Source organism: Mercurialis annua, linkage group LG4, assembly GCF_937616625.2.
Source record: "Mercurialis annua linkage group LG4, ddMerAnnu1.2, whole genome shotgun sequence".
In the NCBI taxonomy this organism is placed as follows: Eukaryota; Viridiplantae; Streptophyta; class Magnoliopsida; order Malpighiales; family Euphorbiaceae; genus Mercurialis; species Mercurialis annua.
This window is the reverse complement of record NC_065573.1, coordinates 36,506,077-36,525,047: the sequence shown is the minus strand read 5'-3', so window position 1 is coordinate 36,525,047 and position 18,971 is coordinate 36,506,077. Positions and strand designations below refer to the sequence as shown.

The window sequence follows — 18,971 nt, the reverse complement described above, 5'->3', positions numbered from 1 at the left end:
CCTTTTCTCTCTAGGTATTTAAATCCAAGTTGAATTTTTTATAGTAAACAAAAGTTAATTTTACTTCATGAACTTGGCACAAATAATCGATTAAAGCCAATTTTATAACTTTAGAAGAAAAAACACATTAAACTTGGCATTTTGGATAGTTTTACCTTTTTAGTTTTAAACTGGCAATAATATTACTACATCAGTTTTTTAATTTTTTTATTTTTTTAACAGAGATAAATTCATATTAAAAAAAAGATCAAAGTACAAATATGAAAGTCATACAACAACAAACAAATATATGGTCTTTCAAATACTCTAATCTAATAAGAAAATATGAAATAATAAAAAATACAAGCAAAAGATAATAATCGAAAAAGAAAAATTAAGAACCAAATCCCGCTAAGGTGACGCAACGAAGAACAAAATTCCGTTGGAGCGGCGTCTTAACTTGATTCTCGATCGACTATACCGTTAAACCGCTTGATCCTTTAAAACTTCAAATCTTGTAGGCACATTCTTCATCATGAATTTAAAGTTAGAAAACCATCAACAACCATCAAAGCATATATTAAAAAATCAAACAATTAAAATAAAATATTGAAGAAAATCTTCAATATTTAAAGGTTCATGGATCATCATCTAGACAAGAAGTTTTTTACATGCAAACCATGAAAAACTTCAAAATTTCTTCTTTGGATCATGGAGAAATTTTGAAGTTTTTCATGGTTGAAATAAAAACAACATAACAATAAAAATTAAAGAAAAGGGTGGTGGAGGAGGTGGTTTTCCGGCCAAAAGGCCAAAAAACCACCCCATCTAAGCTAAGTTTGTTGAGTTTTTAGTTTAGAGAGAAGGGGGAGGGTTTTTTTAGAGAGAGAAAGGGTTTTTCAGCTTCAACATTTATATAATGTTTCGATTATTTGTTGATACGTCATCTGAGGATGTAAAACAAACTAAATATCAAATTAATTGTGTTTTTATTCCTTAAATTTGACCTTAATTTATCTTTTGTGCCAATTGTAGGCTTTAAAATGAACCTTTGTTGTTTGTATAATATATCAAGTTAACTTGTTAAGTTTTTATTTTCTTTTTATTTAGGCCAAATGTTGTAAAAAAGTCAAACCTTTCATAAAAGTTTCACAAAAGTCATGACCTTTCAATTTTATCGATTTTGGCCAAAAACTGATTATTTGGTTTCACAAAAGTCCTGACCTTTCAATTTTATCGATTTTGGACAAAAATGAATTATTTGGTTTCACAAAAATCTCAACCTTTCAATATTTGGCATTGCCACATAGGCGGCACATAGGCGCCACATAAGCAAATTGAAATCAAATTGAGAGTTGGCCACAATTGAAACCAAATAATTTGTTTTTGGCCAAAATCGACAAAATTGAAAAATCAGGACTTTTGTGAAATTTTTATGAAAGGTTTGTCCTTTTTACAACATTTGACCTTTTATTTATTACACTAGCAGAAAATGAGATTTGCGCATACCATTTTTACATTTTAAAATAATTTTACTATTAGATTATACTTAACTGAATTTATTATTATGTTATATTAAATTTGCAACAATTAATATAAAATTTATTTGTTTATATCATTATCAGTTACGGAGCTATAATTTCTACATCGGAAGGGTAAATCGCTGTATATGATATATGTGGAGAGAATTTTGTTTTTCTTTAAAAAATAGAAGAACAAATCGCAAAATATTAAATTTACAATTAAGTCGATTCCACATGTCATGGATTAAAAATCCATAATTTAGTAAAATATATAAATTTTAAAAACACTCAATTCAAACGGTGCCTTAATTATTTATGCATATTGTTTTAAGAGAGGTTATTAGGAATAATTGTATACTTTTACTAAATGCCTATACTTATAACTAATGGAAGATTTCTTTTATCTCAGCATAAAAATCAAAGGTTAGTTTTTAAAAAATTGGGTCAAAGGACTTAATAAATAGTATTAAGAAATAATTACTACTGTTTACATGAGATTTTATCAAAAATATTACTTTTTCTATAAATTAAAAAATGATAGTATTGTTTCCCCTTTTACAAGGGGTATAATTAACTGAAACATAAAAAAAATATTTTTTAAAATTCATTGTATTTCAGACAAAATCTAATTGGAATAGTAGTAATTCTTAGAATTAAATTTCATCTTAGTCCTTAAAATTATTTTAACACAAATATAAATAAAAGTTATATATTTACAATATTTAATAATTTAGTGAATTTATTTTTAATACTTTAATTAGTTTAATTTTTTCAGTTTCAAAAAACAAGAATAAAAAAATTACAAAATAAAATAAATAAATTTATTAAGCCATTAGATTTCATATAACTATAGTTTTTGTTTGTATTTATATAAAAAATAAAGTTAAATATTTTTTAATTATACCATTTAATTTAATTGACTTTCATTAAAAAATAAATGGGGTATTGGCGAAACAAATCCCAACGTTTCATTTTTTTAGCGATTTAAGCCTAACGTTTAAAACTTTACGAAACAAATCCTAACCTTTTCAATTTTTGTAAATTTGTAGCCCAATTTCTAATTTTAGCCATTTTGTCATCTGTTTTAGGCTACAATTTGCAAAAATCCGAAATGTTGAGATTTTATTTGCAAAAGTTTAAAACGTTGGGATTTAATATACCAATAATATGGCTGCCACATAAGCAAATAATGGGTTTGGGCTACAAAATCAAAGATTGGAAAGGTTGGGATTTGTTTCGTAAAGTTTTAAACGTTGGGCTTAAATCGCAAAAAAAGTGAAACGTTAGGATTTGTTTCGCCAATATCTCAAAATAAATAATAAATTCAAAATATTAACAAAAACAACAATGAATAATTATATCGTTTGATTTAAAAATAGGCTAATCGGCTGGGAAAAAAAATCCTAACCTTTATTTTGGTTTTCAATTTCACCCCGGCATAGCAATTCTTTCAACTTTATCCTATTTTGGATTTTTGGTTTTCTATTGCACCTTAAATCATTAGATTGAACTCTTTTCATTTGAATAGTATTTAAAATAAATTCTCATATTTATCAAATAATTCAAATATTATTTAATGTTATAAATTATAAAAAAACCCCATTTTCTTCATAAAATTAGAAATATATATATATTTTTATTTTTTTAAGTTTTCGGAGGACCGGCAGCTCCTCGCTTGAGGAGTAGCAACTCCTCAGGCGAGGAGCTGTTGCTACTCCGGCAAGGAGCATATCTGCTCCTCAACGAAGGAGCTGTTGCTACTCCGGCAAGGAGCAGATCTGTTCCTCAACGGAGGAGCAGATTACTTCTCGGAAGAGGTGAAGCTCCGATTGAAATTAAAGAAAAATAATAAAAAAAAGAATATGTTCGGTGGTTTCTAGTGGGGTGCCGGTGGATGGTTCGAGCGATGGTCGATAACGAGCAGAGTTTGGTCGCTGGATCCGGTGATGGCGAGTCCGATGAAAGCGGAATGGGACGTAGTGAAATTTAGTAATTAATTATAATTAATGGTTTTATTTAGAATTTATTTGGAACTCTTTTAATTTTTTTGATAATTAGAAAGGGGGGGTGAGACTCGAACACGAGACCTCTTACCAAGATATCTGTGGTTATTACCACTGTGTTACAAGAGCACTGGCAACGTTTTCAAATTTTAAGGCTTGTTTAAATTTGTCCAAATGAAAAAAAATATGAAATGATCCTTGCAATTGTTTTATATATTTTTATTTTTATAATAATAAAATCATTTAATTTTTTAATTTGGAGTACAGTTGAAAACCAAAAATTTAAAAACAGAAAAATTGAAAAATAATTTCGCCGACATGGAATTGAAAACTAAAATAACAATGAGGGTTTTTTCAGGCCATTAAGAAATGAAACCGATAGAATTATATCGAATAAAGAGTCAACGCGCCCCCTAAACTTGTAACACGGGGTCATCTAATCCAATTTATACTTTTTTGAGTAACTAACCCCAAAACTCTTTAATTTTGGCTCAAATAACCCATAATTATATTTTTTAAAATGTGTAAAATATAAATCGGAGGCGATGGATGCAAAAAAGGTAATTAGATATTTCCCTAATTATTGAGATATAATTATTCTAAATCTATTTTTTAAAATAAAAATATAAATTATGTGCTATTTGACCCAAAAATGAAGAGTTTTGGAATTAGTTGCTCAAAAAAATATAAATTGGGTTAGATGACCCCGTATCACAAGTTCAGGGGGCGCGTTGACCCTTTGTTCGAATTATATCAAAGTAATTTGCTGATAAACCTATTCTCATTTTACTGGTGCCTTATTTTATCCTTGGAATAGACCAACTGAATTCCCAAACAACCTATGAACTGTTATTTTGGCGCCTCCTAAACTACCAAAAGAATCTACAGAGACGGCCAACAAAAAACCCCAAGCCCCCTAACGAACCCCAAAATGACGACGTTTAGCTCAAGTTTCAAGTTTCCCGCGAAGCCAAAAACCGCTCTGTACCTAATAACCGCCACCGGCCTCACCTTCTACACCGCCAACCGCCTCAATTTTATCCCATTCTCATCGCACGACGACATTAGGGCTCCATTTCACGCCGTCGCTCGCTCCTCCCGTGCAATATCCGCCGTACGTTTCTTCTTGTTCACTTTACTGTTATTTTTTCAATCTAATCAGTTATTTGACAATGCATTTTATTTGTATTTTTGGATTTTGGTAGATTGCTTTGACTGTTGCAGATTATAAGTACTCTTTGCGATCGCTGCCTGAGAACTCAGACAAATATGGTCACACATTATCTGAGGTTAGTTGTTGACTATTTGATTTTGAGTCTTTGTATTTGAATTGAATGTTTACGATGATACTGAAGTAGTAATTTATAGCTTTTCGTAACGAAATTTGCTCACTAATTAGTTAATATTACATGTTTAGAAGTTGTCATGAGTGTTGCTTGTAGGTTTGTTTACAAATTAATCATTTACAAAATCTTAGTTTCATATCATTCCATTTCTTTAATATCTCTTGATATATTCTCAATTGAAAATTCCGAATTTTACGGAATAAGCTTTTAAAAATTCAGAGTTGATTAAGTTGAACCGAATTGAACTGGCTTCTTGCATAGACTTGGGAAGAAAAGTTAAAAAAAAAAAAAGAGTCAGAAGACTTTGGTGCATCCCGTGCATCAGGCAGCTTCTAGATTGTAGTGCTAGCTAACTGAGGATTTGATCGTCTTTTTTTGATTTAGATTCATCTACGTTCAGCTAAGAGAATGCTGAAATTATGTGAAGCAAATAAAGGTTTCTATGTGAAAGCGGGGCAATTTGTTGCTGCAATGCGGCAAGTTCCAACAGAATACTCTTCAACACTTTCCTCATTGCAGGATCAGGTTTTAATTATATATTTTATTTATGTTCATTTTTGTTTCCTGTTACACTAGTTTTAATTTATCATTTATGCAGGTACATTCCAAGTGCTAAATTTCTTTTCAATATATTTGTAGGCTGTTCCTTGTCACTTCAAAGCCATAAAAGAAGTATTAATCAGCAATTTCGGTCAGGATTTTACAAAGATGTAGGCATTTCTTCACTAATTGTTTTTCCTATGGAGGGAAAGGGAGAAGCAGGTGTTATTGAGTTTATGTGCTTGACCATTAAGCTGTTGGCTGCATAATTTTTTTTTCCTTCTATGATTCAGCAACTACCAATATCCTTGTTGATTTTCAGTTCTAATGATATCTCATCTTAAGATGGTTATGTTTCGGGGCTAAATTTGTGTAAAATTATTTGTTTGAGAAAAACTGTGCATAATTATTTCTTGTGTATTTGTGTTAGGCTTTAATTGGTCGATGGAGGATGATAAACCTTACCTTTTATTTGTTTGTTTCCTTTTGTTTTTAATGGAAATGATTTTTTTGGTCTTCGATCTAATACTGTTTGCGTACCCTTTGATGCCTTCATGCTTCACATCATAATTTATGTGCGTCTGTTTATTGTACTAAACTAATAGTATCTTGCTTCTTAATTGAAGCTCTTTTACCATGCAACTGCAATGCCTTCAAAACATACTTTTAATGAATTAAATTCACTGAAGAAACAAAACAAGCTGTTTCTTTTACTATGGTCAAGACATAATTTTATCAAACAAGAGTTTATCATCCTAACATTATTGTATTTTAGGTTTCGGAATCTAGGATATCAATTTATGTTTATGAAATATCAACTTCAAGCTAATGTACTTTCCATTTAGTCTGTCTTATGTTTTAGCTGTGGTATGATATAGTCCTGGTAAAGTGGTAGTAATTGATTGATTGACTAGGGGTCAGATTTGGTCTGTTTACCCTTTTTATTCTCTTGTTTCTATTGAAGGAAATTACCAGTGTTTTATCTTGTTATCTTTTCCAAAATTGGAATAGCTATCTCATATTAGGTATAATATCTGTTTCGTAATAAACTTAATAAATTCTATATATTGGCTTCTAGATGTGTTAGTATACTGATGTCTTCTATGATGATAAGTTTGCAGCTAGCATATATTGGTGCTCATTACTTTTGATAATCACTACTTGAAAAGGAGTCTTATGTGCTAAAAACTTTTGTCAAAATCGTGTTGATAGATTTTGATCTGTCGCATATCTTATAGATATGTGCCATTTTTTTAGCAAGCAGTCTACCCTTCATCCTGATATATCCTCTCATTAAGACAACGTTTGCATATCAGAACAGCACTACCTTTCATTAAAAAATGATTGCAAGTCAATGGCTAGAATGAACTGATGACCTTTTTAATCTTTTTCTGAACGTGTTAGATTTTTATCATTTGATGAACGACCAATAGCTGCTGCATCTATTGCTCAAGTACATCGCGCCATGCTGAAAGATTCTCAAGAAGTAGCAGTTAAGGTATGTTTGTAAATTATACTCAGTTCAACTATCTTGTTGTTTTACCAACTTTTTTTCTTCTGTATGGTTATCATTTGCAATTTGTGTTTACATATTGTGAGGAGAGTTTTGTATAAAAAAATACTTGCATTAAAATGCGCATGCACACATTTTTTTTGGAATCCAATAATCCATTTGCGAGTATATAAAGACAAGTACACTTTTGACACAAATGGCACACTCAACTTGCTGCAAATAAAAAATCCACATCTGTGACAAAGATTTCACACTCTGCTTATACATGTTTGGTAACATGGCTAAATGTTTTATACAATTAATAACTACAATGTATTATTTCACACTCTGCTTATACATCCTTTTTTTATGATATATTTTATCGGTGTTATACACTACACCTTTAAATATTTTAATATTTTTTGTTATCATTTCTAAATTTGGATCTTATAAAACAATTTTTACATTACAATAATGGTTTTACTATTTTATTTGAATTAATTATATGTTGAATATTTTACAATGATTTTCTTTATGAATTGAATATTTTACAAAAAATACTATAACCATTCATCTAAATTTAATTGAATGATATTTTTATAATATTCACATTATTTTCTTTTACTAATCCATACTTTATGGATACTTTTCTCCCAAACAAGAAAGAGTTGGAAAAATCCAACCCTTAGTTTACCTCCCTTTACTTTACTCATATATTTTCCAAACACACTATTAAAATTTAAAGTATTATTTATCAACTCTTGTAGAATCGCCTGATTATTATAGTTTGAGAAGAAATTAAAGGTGATATGGCAATCAAGAAAGCTATGGTATCATCATAAACCAATAAATGCTAACAAAAAATTCTAATGTTGCTGGTGTGTTGTTCACAAATCACTATCATCTATATCATAATCATCATCATAATTTTATTCTGCTATCTTATTTAATGATCTTTGATTTTGCTCATGCGTAATTTTCATTGGCTTTGTTGCTCTCGTTTTTGCACACCCATTTTGTTCCTCATTAGAAAATCTTTGATGCTCACAGACCATTTTAATTGTGATTGTTTTTTCATTCTGCCCGTAGGTACAATACCCTGGGCTGGAACAGCAGATGGCAATTGACACGACAACCATGTCATTCCTTTCAAAATCAGTTGCATGGGTGTGTGTTTGTATTCCTACCATTCGTCTTTGCTTTTTTGTTAATGCACCATTTTATTGTCATTGTTTATTTTGTTTCTTAAACGATTTTGGATGCGGACGAGTCTTTTCATGATTGCAAATGAAGCTGTTATCCTTCTTAGTCTTTTGACATCATAAGTTGTACCTATAGGTTTATAAAATGGGCTTCCAGAGGATAGAAAATATGGGATGAGGTCTCGAATTTATGCAATGCATCTTTTTTAAGTGAAAGTAATGAGTTATTTTTTTCTTTTTGGAATTGCTGCCTTTATAAGCAAGTTTATTTCCATCGTAATTATTGGGATTTCTATATCACACTGGAATCTTATAGGTATTGCTGTACAATGTTTCTATATTCACACTGAGTGTTCTGAAGATTCATTTAGAGGGAAAATTGAAAGACCCTGAAAAGGATGAAATTGTTGGGTTATGTTTCTGTGTGGTTTGAAGTTATTGGAAAACAGAAAAAGAAAGGGACTATATAACTAGTCATGATTTAGAGCAGTGATAACTGCAAATCTGCAACTGCTAGCACCTATACATCCATAAACTTTGTTTATGCAATTGTAATGCATTGATTTTCAAGGGGAACTACCAGCAAAACTTTCTCTAATAGGCATCATTGTTATCACTTGTTGGATTCAATTGTTCTTACACATCTCTCTCTCTTTTAATTTTTATTTTCCTAAATATTTTAAGTTTAACCTTTTCTATTTTGGATGCGGCTCAACTACTTTATTCATCTTAATTCAGTGTTCTATCTTAAAATCTTCTCTCTTCAGTTTTTCCCTAATTATAGGTTTGATTGGTTGGTGTCAGAGTTCACAAAGGCTATTTCTTCAGAACTCGGTGAGTTGTAGTTATGCATGTTTCTATTATCTTGTACTATTCCTTCAAAACCTTGGAAAATTTGTTGGTAATTCTTTTTTTTTTTCTGGTAGATTATCTATTTGGTAGTACCTATTTTTAGTTCGTTGCTTTCATTCCTTCCGCTTACTTGGGAGTTGAGACCATGATGCTGATTACATCTTTGAAGTTGTTTTGAGGACAAATAAAAAGGCCATGCCTTATACTTTTCCATGGTTCTGCAGATTTCACGCAGGAAGCTAGAAATTCTGAAATAACTGCCAAAAATTTTAAAACCAAGAAGATGGTCAAGGTTCCTCAAATATTTTGGGTATGCTAGATCACATTTGAGGTTCTTGCTTTCGTTATTATTTTAATCTTCTGTCAATTGTGTAAACACTGATATGCTGTTGAATCTTTATGCATGTTTGGCCAAGCTGACTGCACTTTTCAATTCTTCTAGGATTTGACAACAAGACACGTTCTAACAATGGAATTTTGTCGTGGACATAAGGTATATGAATATGATATGATTCTTATTTTCATCTTCATCCCTTTGAGGTTGAAAAGATAAAATATAGACTGATTGAGTATCACGGCAGAACTAGATAGGCCCTGATCGAAATCCCTGGCTCATATTGGTAAACTAGTAATATTGATATAAAATCTTGTGGCAATCCCTCTAGAACAGCCACTTTTAGGAAGTCCAAAAAGTTGATGTCTTGTTTGATATTGAGATATAACTCTTAGTGGTCAGGAATTCTGTTGAACTTCCAACTTTATCTTCCAATTTGCAGAGCAGATGTATTTTTAGTTGCACTGTAGATCCAAGATTGAGGACATCAAGGTCCTCTAAAAGTCAGGTTTGTTGGGTTTATAATATCAGGGTACACTTAATAACTCACTAACTTATAGCAAGTCAAAAAGCCATGTAAAACCTTTTTCTTTCCTTTCATGGATGATAATGTTGCTGTTACACAACCACACATATGCAGGGGACAACCAATGGAATTTTCTGTCCATTGCTCCAAAACTTAAACCGAATTGCCCATGACAACTCTACAAAATAGATGCTGTCTTAGCGTGAAAACTATTGCTTTTTGTGGTAAAATGATGGAAACTCAAGTCCATATTTTGGAGTGTTATACTACATAGCACATGTTAGATTGGTTCGCATGAGGAAATTATTTGCTGAATAAGGACTTGCTTATATCAAGTTCCTTGGAGTTCTTAGGAAAAGTTCTTTCTGAAAAACATTGGTCAGTGTTAGTTTGAACTGTAATATATTAGGATCAATTAGTAGCTAAACGACTAACTGATTATGATTGCTCGTAATTGATTATTTCCTAGATCGGGATTTCCTTACTTGAATAGAGTTTCTATACTAGTATAAATACCTATGTAACTGTTGAACATAATACACGAGAAATTCATTAGTGTTTAAGTTAATTTTTAGATAAATAATAAAAAAAATCAGTTTTTTAATCAATTCTAATCGGTTCGATGTAATCCGAATTTACAGTTCGGTTCGGAAATTTAACAAACTTCGGTTGGTCAGTTTTTGGCTGTTTCCGAACCGAACCAACCGATGCACAACCCTAATCATAGGAATGAAAGCTCCATGGTCTGTTACATTCTAGATCACTTTAGCAGAATACTATAACAAAGAATTATTAAATAATATAATTCAGAGGAGAGCCTTTTCTTTTGTACATTAATTGACCTTTTTACATTTTTCGGATTTTTTTATCTAGTAGCCATTTGATTTGACAGGCTATGCACCATTAACAGAAAGTTTATTTGATTTCAGGTTGATGATGTGGAACTTTTGAAGGAAATGGAAATAAATCCTGTAATGGTGAGTTTGTTTAAACTCTTTCTGCTTTTGCTTATGTAAATTTAAAATTACTTGGTTCCTGGAAATTGAATTTGTTCCCTATTGTGAGAGAAACTTGGATTGATGGATCCTTGGACTTCGTAATACTTGATACTAAATTATTTATTCTTATCACTCAGCAATTTGGCGTATTTGATCTCAGTTCAATTATTAGTTAGTTGTGTATTCTGATTATATCTTATCTGCGAAGTGTTTGTCATGAATAAATAATCTAAATTTTCTTTCATGGCTTGTCATCGCTTGGTTTGGGTTGTAGGTAGCAAAAGCATTGGTTGAAGTCTTTGCTGAGATGATTTTCGTACATGGGTTTGTCCATGGGGATCCACATCCTGGTAACATATTAGTTTCTCCAGAGGGTTCAAATGGCTTTTCTTTGGGTATGTCAAGATCACTCTGGTCAAGTGGAATTATCTTTTATTAAAATAAAATGCAGGATTTTTATTAACTATGTTTATGTATGAAAATCATGAAGTTCTTCTTGATCATGGAATCTACAAACAATTGGATGAAGGATTTAGACAGGACTATTGCAAGCTTTGGAAGGCGCTGATTCTGCAGGACTCTCATCAAATAGAGCAGCTTGGTGAACGATTTAATGTTGGGAAGTATTCTATGTACTTCCCTGTAATTTTCACAGGAAGAACTATTAACAGGTGAAGTTTGTTTATCCTTTCACTCTGTGATAAGCGAATACACTTTCCTGTGAAACAGTCAAGCTCTGTGCTGAGTAATATTTCTTTATAGAAGTATAAAAGATGTTTACATGGATGAATGATCACAGAGGATTCACAACCACTGACAAGAAGTCAGCTGTTATTGTTAGCACAACGACAGAAGTGCTTCCCCTTCGTTAGTGTAGAAAATACAAATTTCTGATTAATTTGACATTTAATAAGCAACCAATTAATGGATATAATCTGGCTGGTTGCTTCTGCTGATGAATATTAACAATTATGTAACTCTTGGAACTTGTGTATTGTCAACAGTAAATCAGCTCTCGGAAGAGGATTGTCAGCTGAAGAGAAAACAATTTTGAAGCAGGATCTGAAGTCCTTAAAGATGGAGGACATATCTTCATTTATGGAATCTCTACCTTCCGACTTCCTCACAATCTTGCGTACAGAGTAATTCAGTTATCTTAGACCACTGGATATTGAATGAAACCAGTGTTTGAAGGCTGCGGCTGTTATATGCAATCCTAATAACTCTTTAGTTATCATTTTTTTGCAGCGGGATTCTGAGATCAGTTCTTAGCAAGTTGGGTGCTCCACAACAAGTCAGACTGTTAACATATGCCAAATATGCAGTATATGGTCATTCTTTGAAACTGAATCCTGAATGTGGTAAAAAGCATCAAACTTATAGTTCTTTATTGTGTATTTTTCATATACCATTTTGTTTGTAACTAGAAAAAGCTCAACTCCCTTTGAGGTTAGGTCAAAATTACTATTTTTCTCATGAAATTTTAAAAACTCATTGTTCACTCATACTTTTAAGTAAGATAATAACTAAAATGTCCCTTGCTATATGGTCTTGTTAATTGCTAACTTTATGCTTTCAGATTCTGCAATGCAAATTGCTTTCTTCAGATTAAAGACAAGCGTTAATTACCTGCAGCTGCGGCTTATTCTTGGTAAGAGAGCATGTGAGCTATTGTTTAAACCTATTAATGACATCCAAATTTGTAGCATAATGAGTAACTTCGTCGTGTTTCCATTTGTAGAGGTAATGGAGCTGTTTTCTTGGGTGAGGGAGGTCAAGCAATTTCTTTATTCCTTTTGTAGAAAAGTTTGGGTGTGATGGCACTATAGGGGAGTTCGCCTCAAGGAAGTATTGCTGAAGTAAATACTGAAATTGAAAGATGAAAACATGCATCTATTAAATGGCTAATTGTAATTAAAAAAAGAAGAAGAAAGGTTTTTCATTTTTTTTACAGGTTCTATTGAAAAACTATCTTTTCCCAATTCAATTAGGTTGATTTGATTGTAATATACAATCATTCAGTGATTACTAAAGCAAAACTGGTATCAATTAATGAAATTAGACAGATTTGTCTACAATTTAAATAAAATACTTCCATGCAGCAATTGGCAACTGGCAATTTTTGTTAGGATTGATAATAACGTAAACATATGAATTTTCTAAGTTTTACTAAATTCTACATATTTAAATACATTAGTTGCGGTTAGTGTGTGCTTCATCTCACCATACCTGTGCTATACTGCTATGTAGTGGGAATGAATTCGTAAGATGATACACAAGTATAGAGATACCTAGATAACTCGGCCTACAAAGGATTGCTTGTTTTGACTAGCCATTAGGAATTTCTTGCACCACTCAGTAGGAATTTCTTGCACCACTCAGTAGCAACTCGCTCAGTTGCTTCTCTGCCTCAACATATGTTTTTCGTGGTTAATGCTATCAAAATAATTTCTCATGCATGTAAGGTGAAACCTCAACCTTCAAAGCATCTATACTATATTGGTAACTCATAAGAATAAACCAATCCTATTCCTTTAACCAATAACATCAGGGGGAAGTAGAATTAGCCATGGCACAAAAGTTGGCAGAAAAAATAAAAATTAAATAAAAGCTTCAAGCGTATCGTTCATGAAACAAAAAACATTAAATTGAAGTCAGAACATGAGGGATCTGCTAAAGCAAACAAGAGATACCGAACTGAGCCCTGACCCCTCTCCCTTTCTCCTAAACCTTTATTTCATCCCAATAGATTTCATTCTTCACACCCTTGGCGCGCCCTACAACCAAAAGTCAATTTATAAGTTAGATCACCTTCATAAATCATTCAATCATGAAGCAATTTATAATACATTCATTCTCATTTAAGTAATGCAGGCGGGTCGGTGATAACACGCTCATAGTGGTGTCAACTTTCATCACAGCATATTTTTAGTGAGTCGTTAGCACAAAAAAAGACCCGACTAATCAGATAAGCAGACTTACTAGGCGGTCATTGATTCAAATTGTCGAAATGAATTTTCCATAAAGATTTGTAGCCAATATTATTTTGTAGGGAGCACATGATAACAATCATAGACCGAAGTTAATGGATGTTAAGGACAATGCCAGGATAGCATAATTAGAGCTAGTCCATTGTCATGCATAAGTAGAGATGTGCATTCGGTTCAAACTGAACCAAAAAAACATTTTTTAGAAGAAAAAAAACTGAACCGAACAAAATTTACAAGAATTTAAAATATTCCAAACGAACCGAACCGAGCTAGAAAGTTCAGTTGGTTTATCAGTTTGAATTGGTTTGTATCAAAAGTGAAATGAACTTTTCTACTATCAAATTGAACTAAACCGAAAATTCATTTTTTTATGATATCAAACCAAACCATATTTATTGGTTCGGTTTGATTCGATAAAAACCCCTACATAGAAGAGAGTTTTCACATACAATCATGCTTTGCTGAGTTTTGATGTCAGCTCTGCTGCAACAGCATCAATGAACTCTTCAGTATTGAGATACTGTTCTCGCGTAACCCTACACCGCAAATAAGAAGAGTATTATTAATACTCATATGGAGGAGCAAAATAAACTCATGCAGAGTACATGGAAAAAAAATCCTAGCTTTAAGATAGCTTTTGGTTTTGTAAGTGGTACATACTTGGATCCATGAATAAGCAATGCAAGGTCCTTAGTCATCTTTCCAGACTCCACCACGCCAATACAAGCTGCTTCAAGCTTCTCAGTGAAATCCAAGAGTTTGGCATTGTCATCCAACTTGGCCCTGTCAATAAGGACATGATCAAATTCTCAATTAAAGTTTATTGGGACAAAATTTTCCAGGTTTAACAGGGTTTATTCATAATATATAAATAATAGTAAAAATAACCTACCTGTGTGCAAGACCTCGCGACCAAGCAAAGATGGAAGCTATACTGTTTGTGCTGGTCTCACCACCTTTCTGATGAACCCTGTAGTGTCGAGTAACTGTACCATGAGCTGCCTCTGCTTCAATAGTCTTACCATCTGGGCAAACCTGAACCCATAAATAGCTTTATTGAGTTGAGGATGATAAAACATGCAGACACACACAAAGTGCCGTAAAGAAAAGTTAATACGTCCATTGACAAATTTTACTGCACTCAATGCAGCATGAAAATAAAAAACACTGAAACAGAAAGAAAAAATAGGAAACAGCGTAACGCTTATAAGAATATGTTATAATAATAGAGTTTCGAAGTTTCATAAGTGTTTCTGGAAATGGAAACAAAATGCTGATACGTAAGAGAGGAGAAATTTCCATGCCACGTAGGCTGCACTACATACTTCAGAAAAATTCATTATTCTTTTATTTTCATCCCCTTTTCCTCAGTACTATCCACACCCTAACCTAATGAACATGCAGACCTTTACTAATCATTTCATGAAATGTGATAAATTAACAGATGTGAATTCAATTCTAACACAAATGTATCTAGTAAATAAGTCTTGATAACGAAATGAAAAATCGTTATCATAGAAAAAGGGTCATAGGGAGCTTACAGATTAAGAAAGCAAGACATCTATCTATTCTAGAAAAGAGACAACTATGTAATAACATATTTGAGTATAGGTACAGAACAGCGAAATTACAACTAGACCAACGATGTGAAATTTACCAGAACAGATGTCATCAATCCAAGTGACCCAAAACCTACAAAAATCAAAACATGATTTAGTTGTTACAGTATTTATTGCAACAAAAAGAAACATAAAGTCACATATCAGTGATCACACGCAAAGGTATTATAACGGCAAAAGTAGTGCGTTCCACTTTACAATGGACTGATACAAATTACAGAAAGTTCTGTTAGCTTATGGCTGCTAAAAGTTTATTACACATACCTTGAGCTAAGAAATCACTCTGCACATCTCCATCATAGTTCTTGCAAGCCCAAACGTAACCACCTTCACTCTTGACAGCATAAGCCACCATGTCATCAATGAGCCGGTGTTCATACCTTTGTTCAATCATATAAGAAAACTATAAATATAAACATTTCCATAACCAGCATATTTCATCAACTTAAATCATACATGTTTACTCACCAAATTCCTGCAGCCTCATACTTTGCTTTCCAGCTGGCTTCATAGACTTCCTCAAAAATGTCCTTGAATCTTCATAAAGTAAAAAATTGATAACAGATATTAGTCAGATAAACAAGATTGATAGAATTGATTTGGTTAAGCCAGAGTAAGCTAAGATCTGTATACCTTCCATCGTACTTCTTAAGGATGGTATTTTTTGTGCTAAGATAAAGAGGCCATTTCTTCTCATATGCAACGTTCATAGAAGCATCAGCGAAAGAACGGATGGACTGCATTTTCAAGACAAGTGACAGAAGATTATTGACCTGCAATCTTAAGCTCCGGGACGATCATAAAAGAAGCAGAAACAAACCTCATCAGTGTTGTACATAGCCAGCGCCACTCCCCCAGCACCTTTAAAGTCAAAGATCTCTAACTCTGTCTTCTCATCTTTTCCTTCAGGCACTGCAGCATGATACCGATGAACAATAAGAAAACCGAGAATTCAGCAGAATAAAAGTAACTTTCCAACATTTATCAAAGCTAACGAGCAGCAGAAATGTGCACCAAACACCAATTTGAGTTTGCCAGCTCCTTTAATAACTGCATCAGTTGCTCGGTACTGATCACCAAAAGCATGTCTCCCGATGCAAATTGGCTTTGTCCAACCTGACAACAACAGCAATCAATTAGCTCCAATCCATTTATTAAAGTACAGAACTGCAAGATTAGCACAATTAGAACATACCTGGGACGAGCCGGGGAACGTTCTTGCAAATAATTGGTTCTCTGAAAACAGTGCCTGCAGAAAGTACAAATCAGAGAATCCATTGCTAATCAAACATTAGTTACATTTAGATTGGGAAGTGAAAAATAGCTAGAAGGGCAACCATGAATGCATGTTCACTAACCATTTAAAATATTCCTGATTGTCCCATTTGGACTCCTCCACATCTGCTTCAAGTTAAACTCCTTCACACGAGCTTCATCTGTCATCACACAGCTTATTGTTATTTTTGTAGCCACACGCTTTAGAGAAAGATTAACTAGTGCACATAGTATCCAATGAACATGTGCCTATTTGGAAAGAAATGCATGCATACCTGGTGTTATTGTCGCACACTTGATTGCTACATTGTACCTAAAATGATTTGCAAGAATCATAATGAGTTTCAAATATATCAGTTAATATTAGTATACCCACAAAGATAATAAGGATAGCATAAAAAAGAAAAAAAAAAGTATGATAGGACAAATACATATACTATTGTATAAATATCACTAACACACATCATCTTTCCAAATTCCTTACAAACTAAATGCCCATGTCGAACAAAGAAAAAACTACATAATGATTATACATGTTCAACCATGTAGCATAAGACAAAATAAACACAAACAGATATGTACAAAAAATCATCAGTTGTTTCAAAAGCAGTTGAAATTAAGAGAAAGAAGCTAAATCTTACATTCTGGGGAGCAGTTCTTGTTACAATACAATTTAAATAGAAATGTATAAACACTTACTTAAGAGTAGCCTCCGCACTTTCAATTGTAACTTTGTCATCAGTGGCATCACGATAAGGAAGGCCGAGGTCATAGTACTTTATGTCTAGGTCCAAAAAGGGGAAGATAAGCTGCAGATTGTTCAAAAATAAATAATTAAATAAGTAATCAGGAAAAATTAAAAGTAACCAAAAGAATAGATTTAAAAGATATGCACATGCAGTATTTAATCACCTTGTCCTTGATTGATTTCCAGAAAACCCGAGTCATTTCATCTCCTGTAATACATGATTAAATACATTAGAACAGGACTACAATAATGAACTTAATACACATATTTAACAAAGAAAAAAACAAAGTTAAAGTTATCTTCCCAGATTCCATGACATGTAATGAATAAGACAATGTGATGAAATCCATACGCGGATTCCATTTTATTCCAATTATTGTGGTCGAAACTCCTTAACCAATGATTACATTTAGAGATTCATTATCTAAACGGCTTGAAGCTAAAATCCATTCAGAGTCACAAGACAAAACAGAAAACGAAAGAAAATCAACATTTAAATCACGCGAACATCTCATCTCAATTGTTTTTAATCAGCTTTGCATTTTTACCAATATCACTTTCTAATCATATGAACATAAAGAACTCATTATATAGATTCTCCTTAAGGCAAGCTACTTTGATTAAAAATATTAACTTTAGAGGCAGATCTCAACTAAAAACTTTATATCCATGTCATTCACCATTAACAAGATCCAAATCCAATTTTACTACAGAAAAAAAAACAGTAAAAAAAACTTGGAATTTATATGTTTTTACCAAAACAAAATTATATCATCATAACCTGCAAAGCTAAGCAGATCCTTCTAGAGGACCCACCAAACAAAGATCCAAACTTCAAATATATCTAAACCAAAATAAATGTTAAAAACCTAACGAAAAAGATCAAAACTTTATTATATGATGAAATCATATAATAAAAACATGTACTAATATTATATGATGAAATCATTCAAAAGATAAACAAGCAATGAACTTTATATAATAAGATCAATCAATAAGATTACAACACAAAATAGTAATGATTATGATTAAAAATGGTCTCACCATCCATCTCAACGATGGGGTTGGCAACCTTGATCTTCTCAAAAGCCATAGCTTTTTTTTGGTAATTTGAGGTTTGATTCGTTCAAAAAATGAGATGGGTATTGATTTTCAGAGATGAAAATAATGGGAGAACTTTTTTGAATGGATTGTGTAGCAAAAAGTTGAATAAAAAGATGTGGAAAATGGTGTGAATGAGCTGAGAGTGAGTGAGAGCCAGAGGGTAGCAGCCGGCATGTGATTTCACAAATGTTTCTGAAATATTGTATTTATATAATTATTTTATTTGAGATTCCATATTTTTAGTCCATTTTATTTTTACCATTTGATGTTGATAAAGTCATAAAACAATAATAATAAACAAATTTATTTAATATTTTTCATTTAACTACTCAATATACTTTTTTAGCAAAAAAAACTATATTTTATATTAGTTGCCAGCAGAAGTTAACATGAATTAATCAGTATTATTATGTATTTTCTAAACAGATAAATTGCTGTTT

General features: G+C 32.2%; 2 protein-coding genes across 9 annotated transcripts; one reads left to right on the top strand and one right to left on the bottom strand.

The window, feature by feature from the left end:
• The first annotated feature begins 4,296 nt into the window (after positions 1-4,296).
• LOC126676649 (uncharacterized) lies at positions 4,297-12,907 on the top strand. Of its 8 annotated transcripts, none has more exons than XM_056105648.1 (17): positions 4,299-4,619; positions 4,711-4,794; positions 5,236-5,376; positions 5,491-5,561; positions 6,796-6,889; positions 7,973-8,050; positions 8,853-8,919; positions 9,162-9,247; positions 9,380-9,430; positions 9,714-9,779; positions 10,727-10,768; positions 11,070-11,190; positions 11,286-11,466; positions 11,800-11,937; positions 12,044-12,156; positions 12,375-12,446; positions 12,537-12,907. In XM_056105648.1, exons 1-17 carry the CDS (start codon positions 4,437-4,439, stop codon positions 12,611-12,613), a joined length of 1,665 nt encoding a protein of 554 aa, XP_055961623.1. In that variant the 5' UTR covers positions 4,299-4,436; the 3' UTR covers positions 12,614-12,907. The 8 variants fall into 8 exon arrangements, with proteins under 8 accessions (XP_050226861.1, XP_055961623.1, XP_050226858.1 ...); XM_050370901.2 differs by having other exon boundaries at positions 10,727-10,774; XM_056105649.1 differs by lacking the exon at positions 9,714-9,779.
• Positions 12,908-13,376: 469 nt separating this feature from the next.
• On the bottom strand, positions 13,377-18,715 carry LOC126676650 (isocitrate dehydrogenase [NADP]). Its single transcript, XM_050370905.2, has 16 exons — positions 18,472-18,715; positions 17,592-17,635; positions 17,379-17,488; positions 16,955-16,992; positions 16,763-16,840; positions 16,600-16,653; positions 16,419-16,520; positions 16,225-16,316; positions 16,038-16,141; positions 15,873-15,941; positions 15,669-15,784; positions 15,443-15,477; positions 14,678-14,820; positions 14,446-14,568; positions 14,235-14,321; positions 13,377-13,572 (listed from the first exon to the last, which is right to left on the bottom strand). The coding sequence occupies exons 1-15, from the start codon at positions 18,518-18,520 to the stop codon at positions 14,237-14,239; spliced, it is 1,242 nt and encodes a 413-aa protein (XP_050226862.1). The 5' UTR covers positions 18,521-18,715; the 3' UTR covers positions 13,377-13,572; positions 14,235-14,236.
• Positions 18,716-18,971: the final 256 nt, after the last annotated feature.